This window comes from Phytophthora cinnamomi (assembly GCF_018691715.1).
Source record: "Phytophthora cinnamomi strain GKB4 chromosome Unknown Contig80, whole genome shotgun sequence".
In the NCBI taxonomy this organism is placed as follows: domain Eukaryota; phylum Oomycota; class Peronosporomycetes; order Peronosporales; family Peronosporaceae; genus Phytophthora; species Phytophthora cinnamomi.
Genome location: NW_027151013.1, coordinates 331,316 through 347,815, shown reverse-complemented (window position 1 = coordinate 347,815; position 16,500 = coordinate 331,316). Strand labels below are relative to the sequence as shown.

The window sequence follows — 16,500 nt, the reverse complement described above, 5'->3', positions numbered from 1 at the left end:
TGCCGGGCTCCTCAAGATGTAGGTCAACCAGGAGTCTCGAGCTGTGAGTTGTTGGTGTCGTTCTCTTCGCTGCGCAGCGCTGGATCAGCGCCGCCACGGGGCAAGGTGCGTAGACTGAATAGTCCGTCAGCTGAGGGCTCAGCCAAGTCGTACATGTACATGTAGACCACCGACCAATCTTATTCGTGACATCTCATTTCGCTTGTCGTGAAACAACCACCCCCGTCGCTTGTTGACTTGTCACCATCCAAGGCGGGACTCGCAGGGATCCGGAGTGGCCGTCATGTTGGCGCGCGCCTCGGCAGGTCTCCGACGCGGCACGTGCTTGGCGGACAGCGCCAGCAATGACACCCGAGCACCACTTACAACTGGTACAGACAGCCCTGCGGCCAGCAGTTCCAGCGGCCCGGCACATGCTCCGCCGTGCGAGGTCCTGGCCACTTCAACATGCAGATCGCGGTCCACTTCAGAGGGACCTCCAGGCCTGGCGTCTGATTGCGACGGCGCACGTCACGACCAAGGCGCCGGAGGTCTCCGCAATGCGCTCGGTCTGCTCACTTCGCGGATCCAGAGCGAGACGGAGTCCTCGAACACTAAGGGCTGCATGTAGCTGTAGCGGAAGACACGGCCGTCGCTACGCCACGTCACGCCAGAGCACACACGCGACGCAGCGCCCTCACTGTTGCATCTCGGCGCCCGCATCTCGTCGGATCGCCGGGGCGGCGTGGGAAAGGCTCGCGCCACAATCTTCCGGGGGTGCCGCGCACCTTGGCTCGCGATCTCCGCGGCGGCTTGCCCGACGCTTCCTGCGCTTCCTGGCCGCGTTAGTGCCGCTCCGCCTCTCGCTCTCCATGCAGCAAGCCGGCAGGCAGGCAGCACAGGCGACGAGCTCCAGTCCGCTCGCCTATGCCGTTATTAGCTCGCGTACTGCCGCGTTATACTCGAGTAAGTGCGCGCTAAAAATAGCGCCGTGTCTATGCGTCTACCGGTACCTGCGAACGAGAGGCCCGAGACCTTCAGACTCTGTCACAGAGGCGACGGAGCTGCAGCTGCAGCCGAGCGACGTGCGGCCAGGCAGCGCGTACGTCACTTCGCGATTCGCCGCCGTCCGCCATGACCAACCAGCTCTCGCACGGCGACGCGCTCGACGAGGCGCTGGCCGGCGCCCCCCGCGCGCAGCTCGAGGCCGCGCTGGACCAGACGCTGGCGCTGCTGCGCGCCGCGCTCAAGGCCGCGCCGGGCGCGTTGCCCGACCAGGCGCTGCAGCGGAAGGCGGCGCAGGTGGCCGCGCTCGCCGGCCAGGTGCAGCGCCTCTGCTCCGCCAACGCCGGCGCCGACAAGCAGTTCGAGCCGCTGCAGCCGAGCCACGACGCCAGCGACAACTGGGACGCCGCCGCCGCCACGCAGCAGGACGTGGCGCAGCCCTCGGTCTGGTCCGGATTCTACAACAAGACGCTGCGCGAGCGCTCGGACGTGCTGGCGCTCATGTACCCGCGGCTCAAGACGCTCAAGGCGCAGCACGCGGCCGGCGCGGAGGCGGCCGCCGACATCCTGCCGCCCTCGGACCCGGCCGCTAAGCTCGGCGAGCTGCCGCTGCGCACGGCCAACCTCATGATCGAGAACTGCATCGGCGTGCTCGGAGTGCCGCTCGGGTGGGTGCTGCAGCAACTGGCGTTGCTGCTGCTGCTGTGCTGTACGCAGGCGGTTAACTGACTCGTTGTTGTGTCTGTTGTGTTGCTTGCTTTCGTCGCAGACTGGGCCTCAACTTCGTCGTCGACGGCAAGAGTCTGTCGGTGCCCATGGCCGTGGAGGAGCCCTCCGTGGTGGCGGCGGCTTCCAGCGCCGCCAAGCTCGTGGCCGCTGCGGGCGGCGGGTTCCACACAGCCACGTCCGGCAACATCATGACGTCGCAGATCCAGCTCGTGGGCACGGAGGACATCCCGGCCGCGATCGCCGCGATCGAGTGCAACCGTGAGCGGCTGCTGTCGATCGCCAACACGACACTCTGCCCCAACATGAAGAAGCGCGGTGGCGGCGCCGTCGACATCTACTGCCGCGTGGTGAGCCAGGCGGCGCGGGCGACTGCCACTGCCGTTGGTGGCAGTGCCTGGTACAACAAGTGCGACGACGAGCTCGTCGTGAACGCGTCCGAGCCCCACACGCAGTTCCTGGTCGTGCACATTGACGTGGACGTGTGTGAAGCCATGGGCGCCAACATCGTCAACACGGTGGCTGAGGGACTCTCCGAAGAGGTCTCGAAGATCACGCGGAGCCGTGTGGGTCTGCGCATTCTCACCAACCTGTGCATGCAGCGTCGCGCTCGCGCTACGTTCGAGATCCCTCTCAAGAAGCTCGGCTGGAAGGGCGTGGACGGCGAGGACGTCGCGAACCGCATTATTGAGGCCTACAACTTCGCTGCTATCGACCCGTACCGCGCGGTGACAAACAACAAGGGCATTATGAACGGCGTGGATGCCGTGGCTGTGGCCACAGGCCAAGACTGGCGTGCGATTGAGTCGGCTGCGCATTGCTACGCCAGTCGATCGGGACAGTATGCGTCGCTGTCGCACTACGAAATTGGCCTTGCTGAAGACGGCTCCGGCACGCGCGTGCTGCGCGGCAGCCTGGAGATGCCTATCGCGGTTGGATCAAAGGGAGGTGCGTTGATGACGCACCCTGGTTACACTGCTACGCATGCAATTCTGCAGCAGCCGACGGCTCGCAACCTGAGTGGCATCATCGTAAGTGTTGGACTGGCGCAGAACTTTGCGGCAATTCGCGCAATTGCAGTGACGGGTATTCAAAAGGGTCACATGGCTCTCCACGCTCGAAACATCGCTGTCGCTGCTGGCGCACCGAGCGAGCTGGTGTCGGAGGTCTGCAGTTACATGTTGCTGCGAAAGTCAATCAATGTGGAGACAGCGAAGGAGTACCTGCACGCCCATGCCGTCTTCTCCGAGATCCAGAGCAACTCGCCGCCAACCTCTCCGATCTCGGTAACGCTGCCGTCGATGTTTTACGTGGAAATTCCGATCCCGAACCTGGAGGGTACGATCAGCCTCAATATTGCATTTGAGGCTATCGACAAGCATCCCCAGTACATCGCGATCATGGCGCCGAACGCTGCTAGCAAGGGCGACAAGGTCCAGACGACGTTGCAGCGGCAATTGCTGGGCGACAAGGGCTACAATCAACTGGAGAAGATGTTCATGTTTTTGGCGTCCATGCGCTCGATCGTTATTTCCGCCTCCAACTCGGAGAGCGATCTCTTGGTGTCACGCTCGAACATTGGGCTGCAGAACAAGCTGCAACTGTTGTCGATTCTTATCAACATCCTCTCATACCGTCTAATGGAGGTGCGCCCTGAGAAGATGCGCACATTTTTGAGGAAACTCCTGGAAGCGAGCAACGGGTCTGCTAGTGATGTTAATGATGGCGAAATGCATGAGCTCGACCCCAAGTTTTTCCACGATCTGATGGTGGAGAGCGTCGAGCCTGGCGACGAGCTTCTTTCTACAGGACTACCACTCTTCCTTGCGCTGTGGCAGGTGCTGCACTACCACATCGAGCAGGAGGTACCGCACAAGCTTCTCCGGGCTCGTTTGGTCAAGGAGCAGTGGGGACTGCTGAACGATATCGTCAGGAGCTACGAGCTGGGCACGCTCTCTATCCATGGTGATCAACCGCTCGAGGAGCGCTTCTTGGCCTACGTGGCGGTGCAGGCTACCCGGTGGCAGGCAACGTTGCTGCTGCTAATCGACTCGCTGGCGCTGGCGTCCGAGCTGGTGACCCCGGAACGGTTAGACTTCCTCACTCGCATCGGCGAGTACATGGAGTGGGAAGGCTCCGTCGCGCACGACCTGGCGCGCTACCAGCGTGACGCTACGGAGCGTGTGCCTAACGCGTACCTCTTTTGGCTTTCGCAACGCGGGATCCCTCACTCGGAGGGCAAGGAGCACGAGCGCGAGTTCCGCGGAGTGGCCGACACGTTGGCGGCGGAGAAATGGGATCAGCTGCTGAAGGAGGCGCGCCGAGACTCGTGGGCTGCAGCCACCTTCTCGTTGCCGGCGGTGGAGCGTGTGATCGGCCTCATCCGCGAGATCTACGGCGACCATAGTGGTCGCAGCATCCGAAAAGAGTCGTTCTAGACCACTAAGCCCAGTAAATAAAGACCACAACACAAGCACAACGAGGCTGCATTTTGCAGCTAGAACTTGAACAGTAACAGGTGCAGAAGGAGGTATACCTAGAGAACTTCCAGCAAGTTCCCGCCGGCATATGGATTCTACCGTGACGATAACAAGTTCATCACCCGAACCAGAAACAGTGACGTCTCATCTTGACGCTGCTTCACTCCGACTGTGTCGAAGTCAACCCCCGCAGCAGCAGCACGTATTATTTAAGTAAGCACTGAGTAGTTCGAAATGGAGCTACAACTGCGTGAGCGAGTACTGTACCCCATCCCAAGCCTAACTATGAGCACAGCAACTACGTGCACTTCATGCCATTAATCAATCGAACGAGTAAGAGAAAGGGTAGTCGACAATTATATTTATACAGACAGAACTCCCAGAAATGATAATCACCGTGGACTGAAAATCGTGTATCATTTATTAACAGTAGCAGATTATCATTTGATAGAATGTAGTGTGGACCACACATACAACGGAGCCAGTGGGTTTCGCAACCGACAGACGCGAACAGGAAAGAGAAGTGCAAGCCGTCGTAGCGAAGATGCCCACCAAGCCAAGAACTCTGCGCGAGGGCAACTTGACTGAGAGCGAGAAGTACCAGATAGCGGAGAAACGTAAGCGAGAGCCTAAAATGACGCAGGTTGAGCTCGCAAAGTGGGCGAAAACAAAGTTTAACCTAGCCAAGGCGCCAGTACAGGCAACCATCTCCAATATTTTACGCGCTTGCAAGGACAAACCAGCTCCAACTACATCTGCGACCCGCAAAACGAACCGTGCTGTCACTTACCCTGAGCTTGATGACGCTCTAGCTCTGTGGGTGCACTCCAAACAGGCAAACAACATCCCCATAACGGACGAGCTCATACAAGCCAAAGGCCGGCAGCTTTTCGACGCTCTGAAGGAACGTGGGCTAGCTACAAAGGACTTGTCCTTCTCTGCTGGGTGGCTAGGAGCCTTCAAGAAACGACACGACTTCAAGCATCCGACTACATGGCGAGGCAGCTAGTGCCGCCAGTGAGGTAGCAGGAGCGTTCTTGGCTCGAGTTCAGCCGAAGCTGGACCAGTACTCACCGGATGATGTGTTTAACTTTGATGAATCTGGCCATTTTTACAGAAGTGCACCTCGCTATACAGTTGGAGTGCCAGATCAAGCTGCACGTGGCGTCAAGCAAGACAAAGCACGGATTACGGTGGGTTTGGCGACGAACATGACGGGTTCGAGCATGCTCGAACCGTTATTCATTGGCCATGCAAAGAAGCCTCGTGCGTTCAAGAAAAAATTGGCTCAAGAGCTGGGCTTCTTGCACTATTATGCCAACAAAAATGCGTGGATGACTACTATTATATTTCGCCACTGGATTCAGAAACTTAATGTGGTAATGGCTCGCCAAGACCGTAAGATTTTGCTACTAATCGACAACGCTCCGTCGCACATTGATGTCCAGCTTACCCACGTCGAGATTGTTTTTCTGCCTCCTAACGCGACGGCTGTGTTGCAGCCATTAGATGGGGGAACCATTGCCTGTTTTAAAGCTCACTATCGGCGCTCTCATCTCATGCACGCACTGGAAGTAGCTGACCAGCAACAGAAGAACAGGTTTAAGGTGGACATTCTGACAGCAATGAAGTGGGTTGCGACGGCGTGGAGCGAGGTTTCTACCGATACTGTGGCAAACTGTTGGCGAAAATGTGGTGTCTCCTGCAACTTTTCTACTAGCTCGAGCGTGTATCCGTTAAGTGTAAAGCGCTCCATGGCTGATTCCGTTGCTGACATCCAGGCTGCTGTCAACGCTCTCAACCTGACCAATGCTGTCTCAATTGATGATATTCTCAACCCAACGGGAGAAAACGAAGTGCATTTTGCCTACTCTGATGATGCAGTGTTAGATTTAGTGATGCCAAGCCCAGAGAATGCTGATGAGGAAGCAGAAGAAGTGACCAACGCACCTGATTCTCTACTGGAAGGCGCTCCAAGCGATGCAGAGTTTGCTGCAGCTGCCAGTGTCGTCATGCGTAGGCTGTCGAGTGAAAACGAGACGACGTGGGCTGTAAGTATGACGAAAAGCTTCTTAAGCAAATGGATCTTCGAGCATAACCTGAAGAAGCTCGCAAACAAGAAGCAAGAGCTGATCACTTCGCACTTCAAACCGGTCTAAGCTCTTAATAATCGTCTGCGGGGATGATCAATTATTAGCTTAAAGAGAGAATATCAACTAGTATACAAATGCACTGTTTGTGAAAACGGTGGATCCCAGATTTGAAGATTATTATCACTTATTGCGCCATATCAAGTGATAGAGAATCATTTCTGGGAGTTCTGTCTGTACCTATTTTATCATTTCGTTAAATAAATACATGTTGCAACATTAAAAATGCCCGAAATGAATTATTTTCCTAGATAATTGTAAACATTGAATTGGTCACTTTAAAAAACGCAAGATAAGGTGTTACATGAGAAAATAAATATCGCGATGGCAATCAATTCATACGATGAATACATTATTCGAACGGACAATAGAAATACATTTTCAAAAAATATATTTTTTGGCTTCCCTGCTTTCCATTCTTCTCCTTCTCACGCCTGGGACCCGCCGCCGAAATGAACCGAGGCACTCATTACCCATGCGGAACTCGAGTGTACGCCGCATCAATAACGCCGTGCGCCGCTTGGATTGGGCCGTCGTGGAGAACGTGCTGCATCCTCCAGACGGCAGCGATGGGGCCCCGTTCGAGCTGTGTTCGGCGACCCGAGACGACTGGAATCGCTACGTCCAGTCCGAGCAGCAGGTGCTGGGGTCGCGCTGGATGGCGTGGTCGGACGACAGGGTCTTCATTGTCGAGTTGCCGGAGACTCTGCACGAACGCCTTGTCGATGAAGTCAGACATGCGATTACCGAGGCAACCGGGACTGGTAGAACTCACTTGGTGGGTCATAGGGCGTCATATATCGGCAACCATACGACCTTGCCGGACGACATTAATGCTCTACTAGCCAACCTCGAGCCAGACGTCAGCTTCGGTCCTCGTCGAGGCGTTGCTGGAGCAGTGCTTCCACCGCGGTTTTCCTGGGCAGAGTTCCACACGCTGAAAGTGGAGATTGGGGTGTATCAAGGCTGGGGGGGCCGTATACAACAACAAGGGCAAGCTGGACACCAAGGGCAGGCTGGACGAAGACGTGTTGTTACCTTAAACGAGAAGGCCGATGCGTGGCGGCAATGCCCGGGCGTGGAATACGTTCTCTGCATTCGCGTCAGCTGGAGACTGCGCGCTCGTGAGTACCGCTTGGACTCCATCGTGGACGGGCAGTTTGAGAATCCTGACATGCAGCACGCTCCCGTCGACAACAACACCGTCGTGCAGTTTGACCCTTGGCGCTTGCTGGGGATTCCTCACGGTGCTATTCTCCCTGCTGGCTTCAACGATCCCGTTCAGTTTAACCTCTTCAATATTGTTGACCCGATCATTCAAGACAGGCAAGCGGAGCTTGAGGAGCAAGCTGCTGCTGCTGTTGTTGCTGCTGCTGCTTCTGCTGCTGATGATGATGATGATGGTGATGATGATGCTGGGCAACCCCCACGCCGCCGCCAGCGTCGTCACTAGCCGAACACCCACGGCAGCAGCACATCTTTTTCTTCTTCTTACGTTCGCTGTTTATTCATCTAAAAGCTGTTATCAATTCCTTTGTGCCAAGTCGCTTCGTCTAATGTTGTTGTATACGTGACTGTAGCAAAGCCGCTCATGGCCGCGCTTGCTAGCGCTACAATCTGAGGATGACAGAAGCAAAGTAAGCTCCCGAATCGATTGTGACGTTGACTCGATGTTGATGAGGTATATTGAATTACCGTGGTGATGGCTCGGCCGTGGAAGAGACCAACGGTTTGCATCCCGGGAGGTACTGAGGTGACCAAGGCAGGTGGCACCGGTGTCCTCAATGCGGTCTGCATTTTTTGGGATACGTACCACTTTGCGTACAGTATGTTTGCTTCGTAAGTGGTGAGTCGAGTGTTACTTGAGGCAATTTATCACCACCGGCCACAAATACAGCAAACATTATAACGACCGGCCACAAATACATCAACACAATGGATTAAAGTACGCAAACAGACGGTAGTGAGGCAGCAAACCCGCGCGGGGTGCCCGCGAAGCAGGGCCGCGGTATATGCGGAGGCGGGCCCAGCGACGAGCATTCCAGCGAGCGGACCCGTTGCCGCAACTCGGGGTTAGTTTTCTTTTTGCGGGGGTCTGGGGGTGCAACCCCCAGTACACGGGCTAGTTTTAGGGCCGGTCGTGATAATGTTTGATGTATTTGTGGCCGGTGGTGATAATTATCTGTTACTTGACTGTATGCCTGGCGTAGTAGTGCTTTTAGTCTGGTTATCTGAGCCTGTGTACTCTGTGGGGAATCAGGGACAGGATACTGTAAATCCAGGCGATATCGCCAGATCATGGCGATGACCGTAGCAACGCCAGCTCTCCAATAGTTAGTCGCAACTTCGTATAAGCAGTTTTCGAACTCCGTGTTGTCATCGCAGGTGTATCGAGGGTGCTGTAGAGTGACGTTGACTCGAACACGGACTGCTTAAGTATTCGGACTATTCCACCCAAGCAAAACTTTCAATACACGTCGTCTATGAAAACGTTTTTCGTACACGTAAAACAACCTAAATGCCTGGTTTCGATAGCAAGCGTAAGCCCAAAACCGAGCTTGCGCTTGCTTCATCGGTCCAGTTTCCACTACGATAATTAACTTGGGTCGGATCCTCGCTACGGCGCATTTCCTCACTGGGCGCCAGTTTCCTCACTCAACCTCACGCGGTTGAGTCTCGGGCCTGACTGCCGAGATATCTACTCAGCAGTGTCATGGTTGTAATTAATCTTGACACACCTGGTGCCTGCATGTCCCCATTCCAACCAAGATGTTGCCAGCACTGTATAAAACAGCAGCACGATCGACCAATTCTCGCTCCATGCGCTGTTCAGCCCAGCAATGATTCCACCCATCGCGGGGATATCTAGGAGATCCTCCCAGTGCTTGCCTTCGCGAAGAAAACGAGCTGTGGTTGATTCGCTGTCTGCAGCCCGCACACACACATCGCGTCGATGTGGATGACCACGCGAACCAGATGACCGAAGTTGCAACCGAAAGAGTTGGCTTCAAGAATGAACTGCAGCCACTTCGCCTTGCGCGGACCCAAAAGCGGAATCACCGTGCTTTGCGAACTCGCGACATTGCCAGCACAGCCCTGTAAAACGCCTTGTATGTCAACCTTCATCTTCGCCCAGTGGCCGTCTTAATCAAGCAATCGAAGAACTCAGTTAAAGGAGTACCTTGCACGCCATTTCTTCTCGAGGAGCAGTCGACTGCGTGGGCCACCATATTCCCAAATGTTTTCGTTCGGCGCCGCATTTGGGCTTTCACCAGCGCGATAGCCATTCTCGTTTAGGAAATCCAAGAAGACTCACAGGTGTCGAAAGCCAGTAAAACCACGGTCGCCGCCCTTCTAAAGCAAGTGCTAGCTGCGACTTGCCCATTCCCGATGATCCTTGCACACACATGAACGGGAACGGTCTCTCGGCATCCGCGTAGATCTTGTCAACCTGATCCAGGACTTGTTCGCAGTATTTGCGCATTGTGTCCGGATGTGATTCCCTTGCTGCTTGTAGTATTATACGTCAACTCTTCTTGCGCCCCTCGGAGAACATGTTTAATAAATTATGTCCTTCTCCGTAAGCGGCATTGTTGCTGCCGCAGCCCTGCTCCTCAGGTCTTCTGGAATCTTCACCAGCACGTGGATTTGGTCGGAGGATGCAGTGGCATCTTGCTCTTGTCAAACAGCCAGTACTGCAAGGTCTTCGTGGCCCTCATCTGCTCTCCGTCGACCAACGTCTGAATGTCTTGGTGGACAACTCCTTTCTCCAGGTCGAGAGCAGTCTCGCTTTCGTCTGACAGCCACTGGATACCCCCCTTGTTGTCCGTTGCCCTCGCCAGGAAGAGCTGCAGCTTGTGGTCCTCGCCCTTGATCGTGTGTGGCTTCTCCGCCTTGATCGCCTCCTTCAAGTCTCCCACCGCCTCACCCACATCGATGTCCACACAGAACGCGCTTCCTGCTCTGCTGTGTTGAGGGAAGAGGGTGACGGTGGAGCTATTCTGTGCCATTGTTGGTAGGAATCTGGAATGAGTGAGAAAAGAGAAAGCGAAACATTGTCGACAACGCTCGCACTCCAATTGAGTGACTCAATAAGATGGATCGATCGATCGATGTGTCAATGGCGATGGCTGCCGGCTCAGCACGAGTAGAACCGATTTGGCGGCCACGGAAAATGAAGATTTCTCCGCCAACGCGTCACCAAACAACAGCGAGGATATGAACTCATGCTACTTGTTTCACTCCGCTCTTACTACCTCCTGCTGTAGCAGCACGTAGGCCACCGCGTAGTCCCCGTCGTGCGAAATGGATACGTGAGGTTCCTGCAACAGGCCACAACCAACCACGTCAGCACCCCGCCCCCTCCAAGCCAAGTCAAACTCCGAGCCTCCCGCACCACTAATCGCAGTCGCTTGGCCAGCGCCTCCGTCTCGCCCGAGAACTGCAGCCGCAGCGCCTTGGAGTGCTCCGCCACGGGCAGTGCTGTGGGGACTGCAGGCCCCTCCAGGCCCCTGCGCACGGCGCGGATCTCTGGGAACGGCACGCGGTAGCGCTGGAAGGCCTTGAACGTCGCCTCCTTGACCGCCCAGCGCGAGGCCAGGAACGTGGCGCGCTCGGCTCTCGGGCGCGCGTAGAACTCGGCGATCTCCGCCGGGTGGAAGGCGCGTCGCAGCAGCCGCTCCCCAAAGCGCGCGAAGCTCCGCTCGAAGCGCGACACCAGCGCCACATCCACGCCGACGCCGAAGACCCGCGGCGCCATCGGAGCCGCTCTCGAATGATGGGCGGTAATTGGTTAATCGACCACCGTTGGTGCAGCAGCGCCACGAGAACCTCGGCAGGTAGAATGCAAGTAGAACGCAAGTAGAACGCAGGTAGAATGGATTCGTGTGTGTTGTGTGAATAAGTTATGTATTTGATTCTATGGCTGGAGCTACTCGTCCTCCTCGATGGCGTCGAGCGGCGTCCACGACTTGCGGCACTGCTGCTGCATGTCGCGCGAGAACGGAACGCGCTTGCCGGCGACGGTCACGACGGAGCAGCCCACGTACTCGGCCGGAATCTGGATGAGCCCGGGCTTGCTGCTGCTGCTGGCGGTGGTGGCGCACCTCTTCCGGCAGACGCACTTGGGGCCCTTGCCCAGCAGCTTGCGCCACAGACTGCGGTGCAGCCTGGGCGCGCCGACCGCGGGGTCGTTGGCCGCCTGCTTGGCTTGGACGGTGCCGGTCTCCTTGGCGAGTTGCTTCTGCTGCTTGGGTTTGAGCATGAAGTCCTTGGCGCCGCAGGTGCACGGGACGTCCTGCTGCGCGGCGGCAACGGCCTCCTCGGACGCGAGCATCTGCACGACCGTGAGCGAGGGCGGCGGGAGCATATTGGTGGGTTGGTGGTGGTGACTGGGGCTGGAGCTGGCGGGGCTTGTTGCGCTTGCTTGCGAGTTGCGGAATGAAGATCATCTCCTGCTGCCGTTGCCGCCGCGCAGCCACGAAGCACAGACAAGCGGCGGCACGCCCCGCAGACACACTCATCAGCGCGGCGGCGACTTGTCTCGGCTCGTTTCTGCCGGGCGCGCTCGGTCGATGTGGATATTCGCCGCGTTATGCGCGCCATTCGAGTAATTGGCGGCCGTCTCTCGCCCATTGGCCGCGACGTGCCGGTGTTGCAGCGGAGTTGAGGCGCAGACCAGGCCGCCGCCGCGTGGACGCTGCGCGACACAGCTTACCGCCGCGCGGGGATCCGGCTCCGCGATGGGGGCGCGCCGGAGCGCGCTCCGTATGCGGGGCAGCACCGGACGGCGCCGCCGCAGCCACGCACCTTGCCGCCGCCGGCGCGAATCTCGAGGTGCCGGTGCAACTCGCAGCAAATGTGACATGGCGCGGACCTCCACGACTGAAGCTGAAGCGGTCGAGTGTACACTTGAAGCTGGGCCCGATCCTTTGTCGCTGGCATGACTAACCGCTCGAGAACGAACTTCAACGCGCTCTCGGTTCGCGCGTTGCTATACTGTAGGCTACACTCTGTAGCTTCAGCGGCGAGGTGGCTTCGCCTCCGCGCAAATCTTGACAAGCATGCGATAAAACGTCACCGCGAGTTGCGCTGGAGATTAGACAGCAGCGTGGGTGTCCGAGGTGGCTGGCAGACACCAGTGCAGCGGCGACAAGCCATTACTCCGAGCGCGAAGTGGCATGAATGCACAGTGACTCGGCCACCAGATACGAGCTTGTCGGTGATCATCCTCGGCACTTTCACGTCTGCCACACTGATTTTCATTCTGAGTAACTCCAGCGTGACCGTCACCTGCCTCCACAATCGTGCATACCTTGATTCTCCACCTACCGTAGCAACAGACCGGGACAGCAACCACTTAGCCGACGATCTGCCACCCAATCTACGGTCTCACTGAGACCATAACGTTGTCACATTCGTCACAGCTACTCTGAAGTTCGCATCAGCACCACTCTGCCAGGCGAACTCCACACTTCATTCCAACCAAATCCAGATTAAATACCGGTAGCACTAGACGCATGGCATCAAACTACGCGTTGTCTTTCTCGTCCTCTGTCTCTTCATCCACCTCTGCCTGTTCCCGCTGGATCATCTTCAGACGCTTTGCGCACTGCTGCAGCTCGCACTTGACAGTCTCCACTACTTCCGGATCCAGTTCCGATCCTCGAGCCACTGCCAAAACCTCCACCGCGTGCTTGATCGACTGCATCAGGAACGCTCGCTCTGCAGCCTTGTTCGGCGCGCTCTCACTCACCACTGACTCGACCGCGTGACTCATCAGACTGCGCGAGCGTTTCCTGGACGGCGTTGTGCGCTCGGCTGGCTCGCCTCCCGTATTCCCAGCTTCTTCGGTCCCGCTGCTAGAGGAGCCCAACGGAATACCAGCCAACCCGATGTTTGCCGGCAGTTTGGCGCAGATCTCCGACAGCAGGTCGGGCTTGACGTTCAGCCAGCAGCGCATGTAGAACACGTCGCTCCGACTAGGACAGCAGTCCACGAACTCCAAGTCCGGGTCTGTGGCGTGCGTGAAGCGGATGAGCGCGCTGTTGTACGCCATCCAGAGCTCCGTCCACATCTCGCTCAGCTTGGCGCTCGAGTGCGGCACGGGCCTGGACAGGTCGAAGCCCGCGAGGCAGCTCTCCTGGAAGGCCACGCGGCTGTACTCGGCCCTGCTGCTCACGAACTCTGCCCGGAATCTGGTCCAGAAGGGCTTGTTGCCGCCCACGGCCCCCGCCTCCGCCTCCGCCTGCGTGGGCTCCGCGTTCATACCGCTGAGCAGCGGCGCCATGGCCGCGGAGAAGAGCACGTTGAGCAGGCGCAGGTTGCAGTTCTTGGTCTTGCGCGTGCGCTGCATGGGCGTCACGACGACCAGCTGCGGCGGCGGCGCCACCTGCCCCGCCGCGAGCCCCTTGCTGGCGCACTTGGCCCGCAGCAGCTGCGTCAGCAGCTCCGTGTACCCGGCCTTGGTGTGGTACACCGCGTACTCCTTGCTGCGCACGCGCACGCCCATGCCGCTGCAGAAGCTCCGCAGCTCCTTGGTGGTGCACCAGGCCATGGCCGACTGCAGCGCCTCCTTCTTGCCCGCGTCGCTCAGGCCCTGCAGGAACTCCAGCGTCACGCTCTGCCCCTGCATCATCGGCGGTGAGAAGGTAGTAGTATTAATAGCGGTAAAAAATGGGTAGTAGTATTACCGGAACTACCAAGGACTCTACGAGGCGGACATACTCATACTTAGTAGTGCTTTTTTAAGAAAGGGGCAATAGTATAACTCGGTATTCACTATGAGTACTAGTTTGCTACACATTGTATTAGTATTAATAATACTGACTAAACTCGAGTAGTAGTATTATCATCGGGTACTATTTTTGAAATTATTACTAACCCCTCCCGGTCAAAGTTTGATGCATGCATCAATGCAACAGCAGACGCTGTGGCACGCAGCTTGCCACAGTTCGATTCTATCACGGCGGCGGCAAGGCTGCTCGTGCTTCATGCAACCGGAGAGCTTGGCCCGGCTGCTCTGGGCCGGACCACGTGAAGTTCGCCGTTGCGTTGACCCAGCCGTGATATCCGAGAAGTGAAGCGGGTACAACCCAGACCGGCAAGTGCTTGGTCTTAACTGGCGAGCTGGCGGCGTGTTCTTGCCGCGGCGAGTGGCTCGACGCAGTGCTTTGAATTTCTGTTGAACTGTCTTTTGTGGCGTTCCATCTCGATGTTTAACACGCACCGACAAGTCTATCTTGAAGACATACACGAGTTTTGCAATCGTGCTGGGCTGCGTAGGTCTTCGATGACTGCGGTCTCCACCATCGGCAGATGCAAGTTTGCTGCACAAGATGAGAAGTATGCTACATGCAGATAGCTCTGCTCAGGGCAGTACCTCGAATCGAGGTTCGTGAAGCAAAACGAGAACGCTGTTGTTTGGACTCCAAACCTCGATCGATCGCGCCCGTTTGGCAAGATTTGAAATCTTTCCCTGCGACTGGTCACGAAGATCGCGTTGGCAAACCGACGGTTTAAATTCGATCGGGGATCCAGTTGACTCGATGCCATTGAGGCGCACGTGAGCGCATACATGAACGCAGGTAAGGCCATCGCCAGCACTTCGGGCGCGCGGCATTCCTGACACCAGTGCAGCCAATGCACCCGAAATCTCATTTCTATCGCTCGCCTGAGTTGCACGAGTGGATAGCTGCAGATCCCTGTCCAATCCGATCCATACAAATTCCAGTATAAACATGGAAGACTCGTAGGTACACAGCTGACATCTGATTTATTTACAAAATGCAAGCTGAAACCTTTATCATCGTATAGAAGAAGATAATTGATTTCGATTGTAAAACATTTACGGTCAGTTGGATGTACTATCATAACTCTGGAAATGAGTTTATAGGGAGGTTATTTATTTTCTTCTTCATCCAATTGAGCATCCAAAACTGTAAAAGAGTCTTCTACGCGAAAGCTTCGGCTCACTATCCAATTTGCGTGCTAGCGGTTACTTGGGAAGAATGGTGCTCTCCGTGAAGAAGACCCTGGCGCTGGCGCTGTGCGCGACCACGCTGGCCGCCTCCGAGGTGTCGGCGCTGCGCCCTCACCCGCGGCGCGCGCTGTCGGGCATCCACCACACGACCAAGTACGCGCCCAAGGTGGTGCAGCAGCACAAGGGCGCGCCGCCGCCGGTCGAGCAGGACAGCGGCTCGTCCGAGTCCTACGACTCGTACGACTCGTACGACCTGGACGGCTCGGACTCGGCTGACGTGACGCTGCAGGGATCGGAGGAGCTGGACGTCTACAGCTCGCAGGACCTGGACCTGGACTACAGCGGCGACGCCGACCTGGACCTGGACCTGAGCGGCGACGGCGACCTGGACTACAGCGGCGACGGTGACCAGGACCTGGACCTGAGCTCCTCGGGCGACATGTACTTCTCGGCCGACGCCAGCCTGGACTCCAGCGACGAGCTGGACGCGGAGATCCAGTTCCAGGGCTCCGTGGACGTGGAGCTGGACGACTCGGAGGACTACAGCCAGGAGCTCGAGTTCGAGGACGACGAGGTCGTGGACGAGATCATCGACGTGCCCGAGGGCGCCAAGTCCATCCACCTGCGCGTGCACCGCGGCAACGTGGACGTGGACATCATCAAGGGCGCCAAGAAGCACGCCAAGAAGGAGACGCAGCCCGAGCAGAAGAAGGAGGAACCCGCGGCCCAGCCCGAGCAGAAGAAGGAGGAGGAGGCCGCCGCCACCGAGACCAAGGAGGAGAGTGTGTCCTTCGCCGCCGAGGCCAAGGAGTGGCTCGAAGACAACCGCCACAACGGCGCGCTCATCGGCAGCGCCGTCGGCGCCCTCGTGGGTATCGTGGCTGTGGCCGGCGTGGCCATCGCCAAGAGCCGCAAGCGCGCGTCCGAAAAGTCGGTTCTGGCGGAGGACGGCGCTGCCGACGCGGAGGCCGAGGCTGAGGTGGACGAGGACGCCGAGTCGGACAGCGACGAGGACAGCGACGAGGACGTGGAGGCCGGCGTGACGGCACTCACGGAGGAGGACGCCGTCGCCGAGGAGGAGGAGGAGAAGAAGTCGAGCGTCGTGGAAGGGTCAGTGTAAGTTGGTATCGGGCAGAGCCGCTCAGACAGACGATGGATGGGTGCACATGCAACGAGTAAC

The 16,500-nt window shown here is 57.4% G+C and overlaps 8 protein-coding genes across 8 annotated transcripts; 4 read left to right on the top strand and 4 right to left on the bottom strand.

The window, feature by feature from the left end:
- Window positions 1–1,113: 1,113 nt before the first annotated feature.
- On the top strand, window positions 1,114–4,148 carry IUM83_16167 (Hydroxymethylglutaryl-CoA reductase, degradative; the record flags this gene model as incomplete). The annotated part of the gene is made up of 2 exons (XM_067941030.1): window positions 1,114–1,652; window positions 1,754–4,148. 2 exons carry the CDS (start codon window positions 1,114–1,116, stop codon window positions 4,146–4,148), a joined length of 2,934 nt encoding a protein of 977 aa, XP_067785415.1.
- Window positions 4,149–5,944: 1,796 nt separating this feature from the next.
- Window positions 5,945–6,349, top strand: IUM83_16166 (uncharacterized protein; the record flags this gene model as incomplete). Its single annotated transcript, XM_067941029.1, has 1 exon — window positions 5,945–6,349. One exon carries the CDS (start codon window positions 5,945–5,947, stop codon window positions 6,347–6,349), a length of 405 nt encoding a protein of 134 aa, XP_067785387.1.
- Window positions 6,350–6,815: 466 nt separating this feature from the next.
- On the top strand, window positions 6,816–7,793 carry IUM83_16165 (uncharacterized protein; the record flags this gene model as incomplete). Its single annotated transcript, XM_067941028.1, has 1 exon — window positions 6,816–7,793. One exon carries the CDS (start codon window positions 6,816–6,818, stop codon window positions 7,791–7,793), a length of 978 nt encoding a protein of 325 aa, XP_067785417.1.
- Window positions 7,794–9,972: 2,179 nt separating this feature from the next.
- On the bottom strand, window positions 9,973–10,350 carry IUM83_16164 (crn1-like protein; the record flags this gene model as incomplete). Its single annotated transcript, XM_067941027.1, has 1 exon — window positions 9,973–10,350. The coding sequence occupies one exon, from the start codon at window positions 10,348–10,350 to the stop codon at window positions 9,973–9,975; it is 378 nt and encodes a 125-aa protein (XP_067785416.1).
- Window positions 10,351–10,578: 228 nt separating this feature from the next.
- IUM83_16163 (holo-[acyl-carrier-protein] synthase) lies at window positions 10,579–11,099 on the bottom strand (the record flags this gene model as incomplete). The annotated part of the gene is made up of 2 exons (XM_067941026.1): window positions 10,579–10,662; window positions 10,737–11,099. 2 exons carry the CDS (start codon window positions 11,097–11,099, stop codon window positions 10,579–10,581), a joined length of 447 nt encoding a protein of 148 aa, XP_067785389.1.
- A 171-nt stretch (window positions 11,100–11,270) lies between these two features.
- IUM83_16162 (EF-hand calcium-binding domain-containing protein 2) lies at window positions 11,271–11,708 on the bottom strand (the record flags this gene model as incomplete). Its single annotated transcript, XM_067941025.1, has 1 exon — window positions 11,271–11,708. The coding sequence occupies one exon, from the start codon at window positions 11,706–11,708 to the stop codon at window positions 11,271–11,273; it is 438 nt and encodes a 145-aa protein (XP_067785388.1).
- A 1,161-nt stretch (window positions 11,709–12,869) lies between these two features.
- IUM83_16161 (uncharacterized protein) lies at window positions 12,870–13,976 on the bottom strand (the record flags this gene model as incomplete). Its single annotated transcript, XM_067941024.1, has 1 exon — window positions 12,870–13,976. The coding sequence occupies one exon, from the start codon at window positions 13,974–13,976 to the stop codon at window positions 12,870–12,872; it is 1,107 nt and encodes a 368-aa protein (XP_067785391.1).
- A 1,372-nt stretch (window positions 13,977–15,348) lies between these two features.
- On the top strand, window positions 15,349–16,440 carry IUM83_16160 (RxLR-like protein; the record flags this gene model as incomplete). The annotated part of the gene is made up of 1 exon (XM_067941023.1): window positions 15,349–16,440. The coding sequence occupies one exon, from the start codon at window positions 15,349–15,351 to the stop codon at window positions 16,438–16,440; it is 1,092 nt and encodes a 363-aa protein (XP_067785390.1).
- Between the last annotated feature and the right edge of the window lie 60 nt (window positions 16,441–16,500).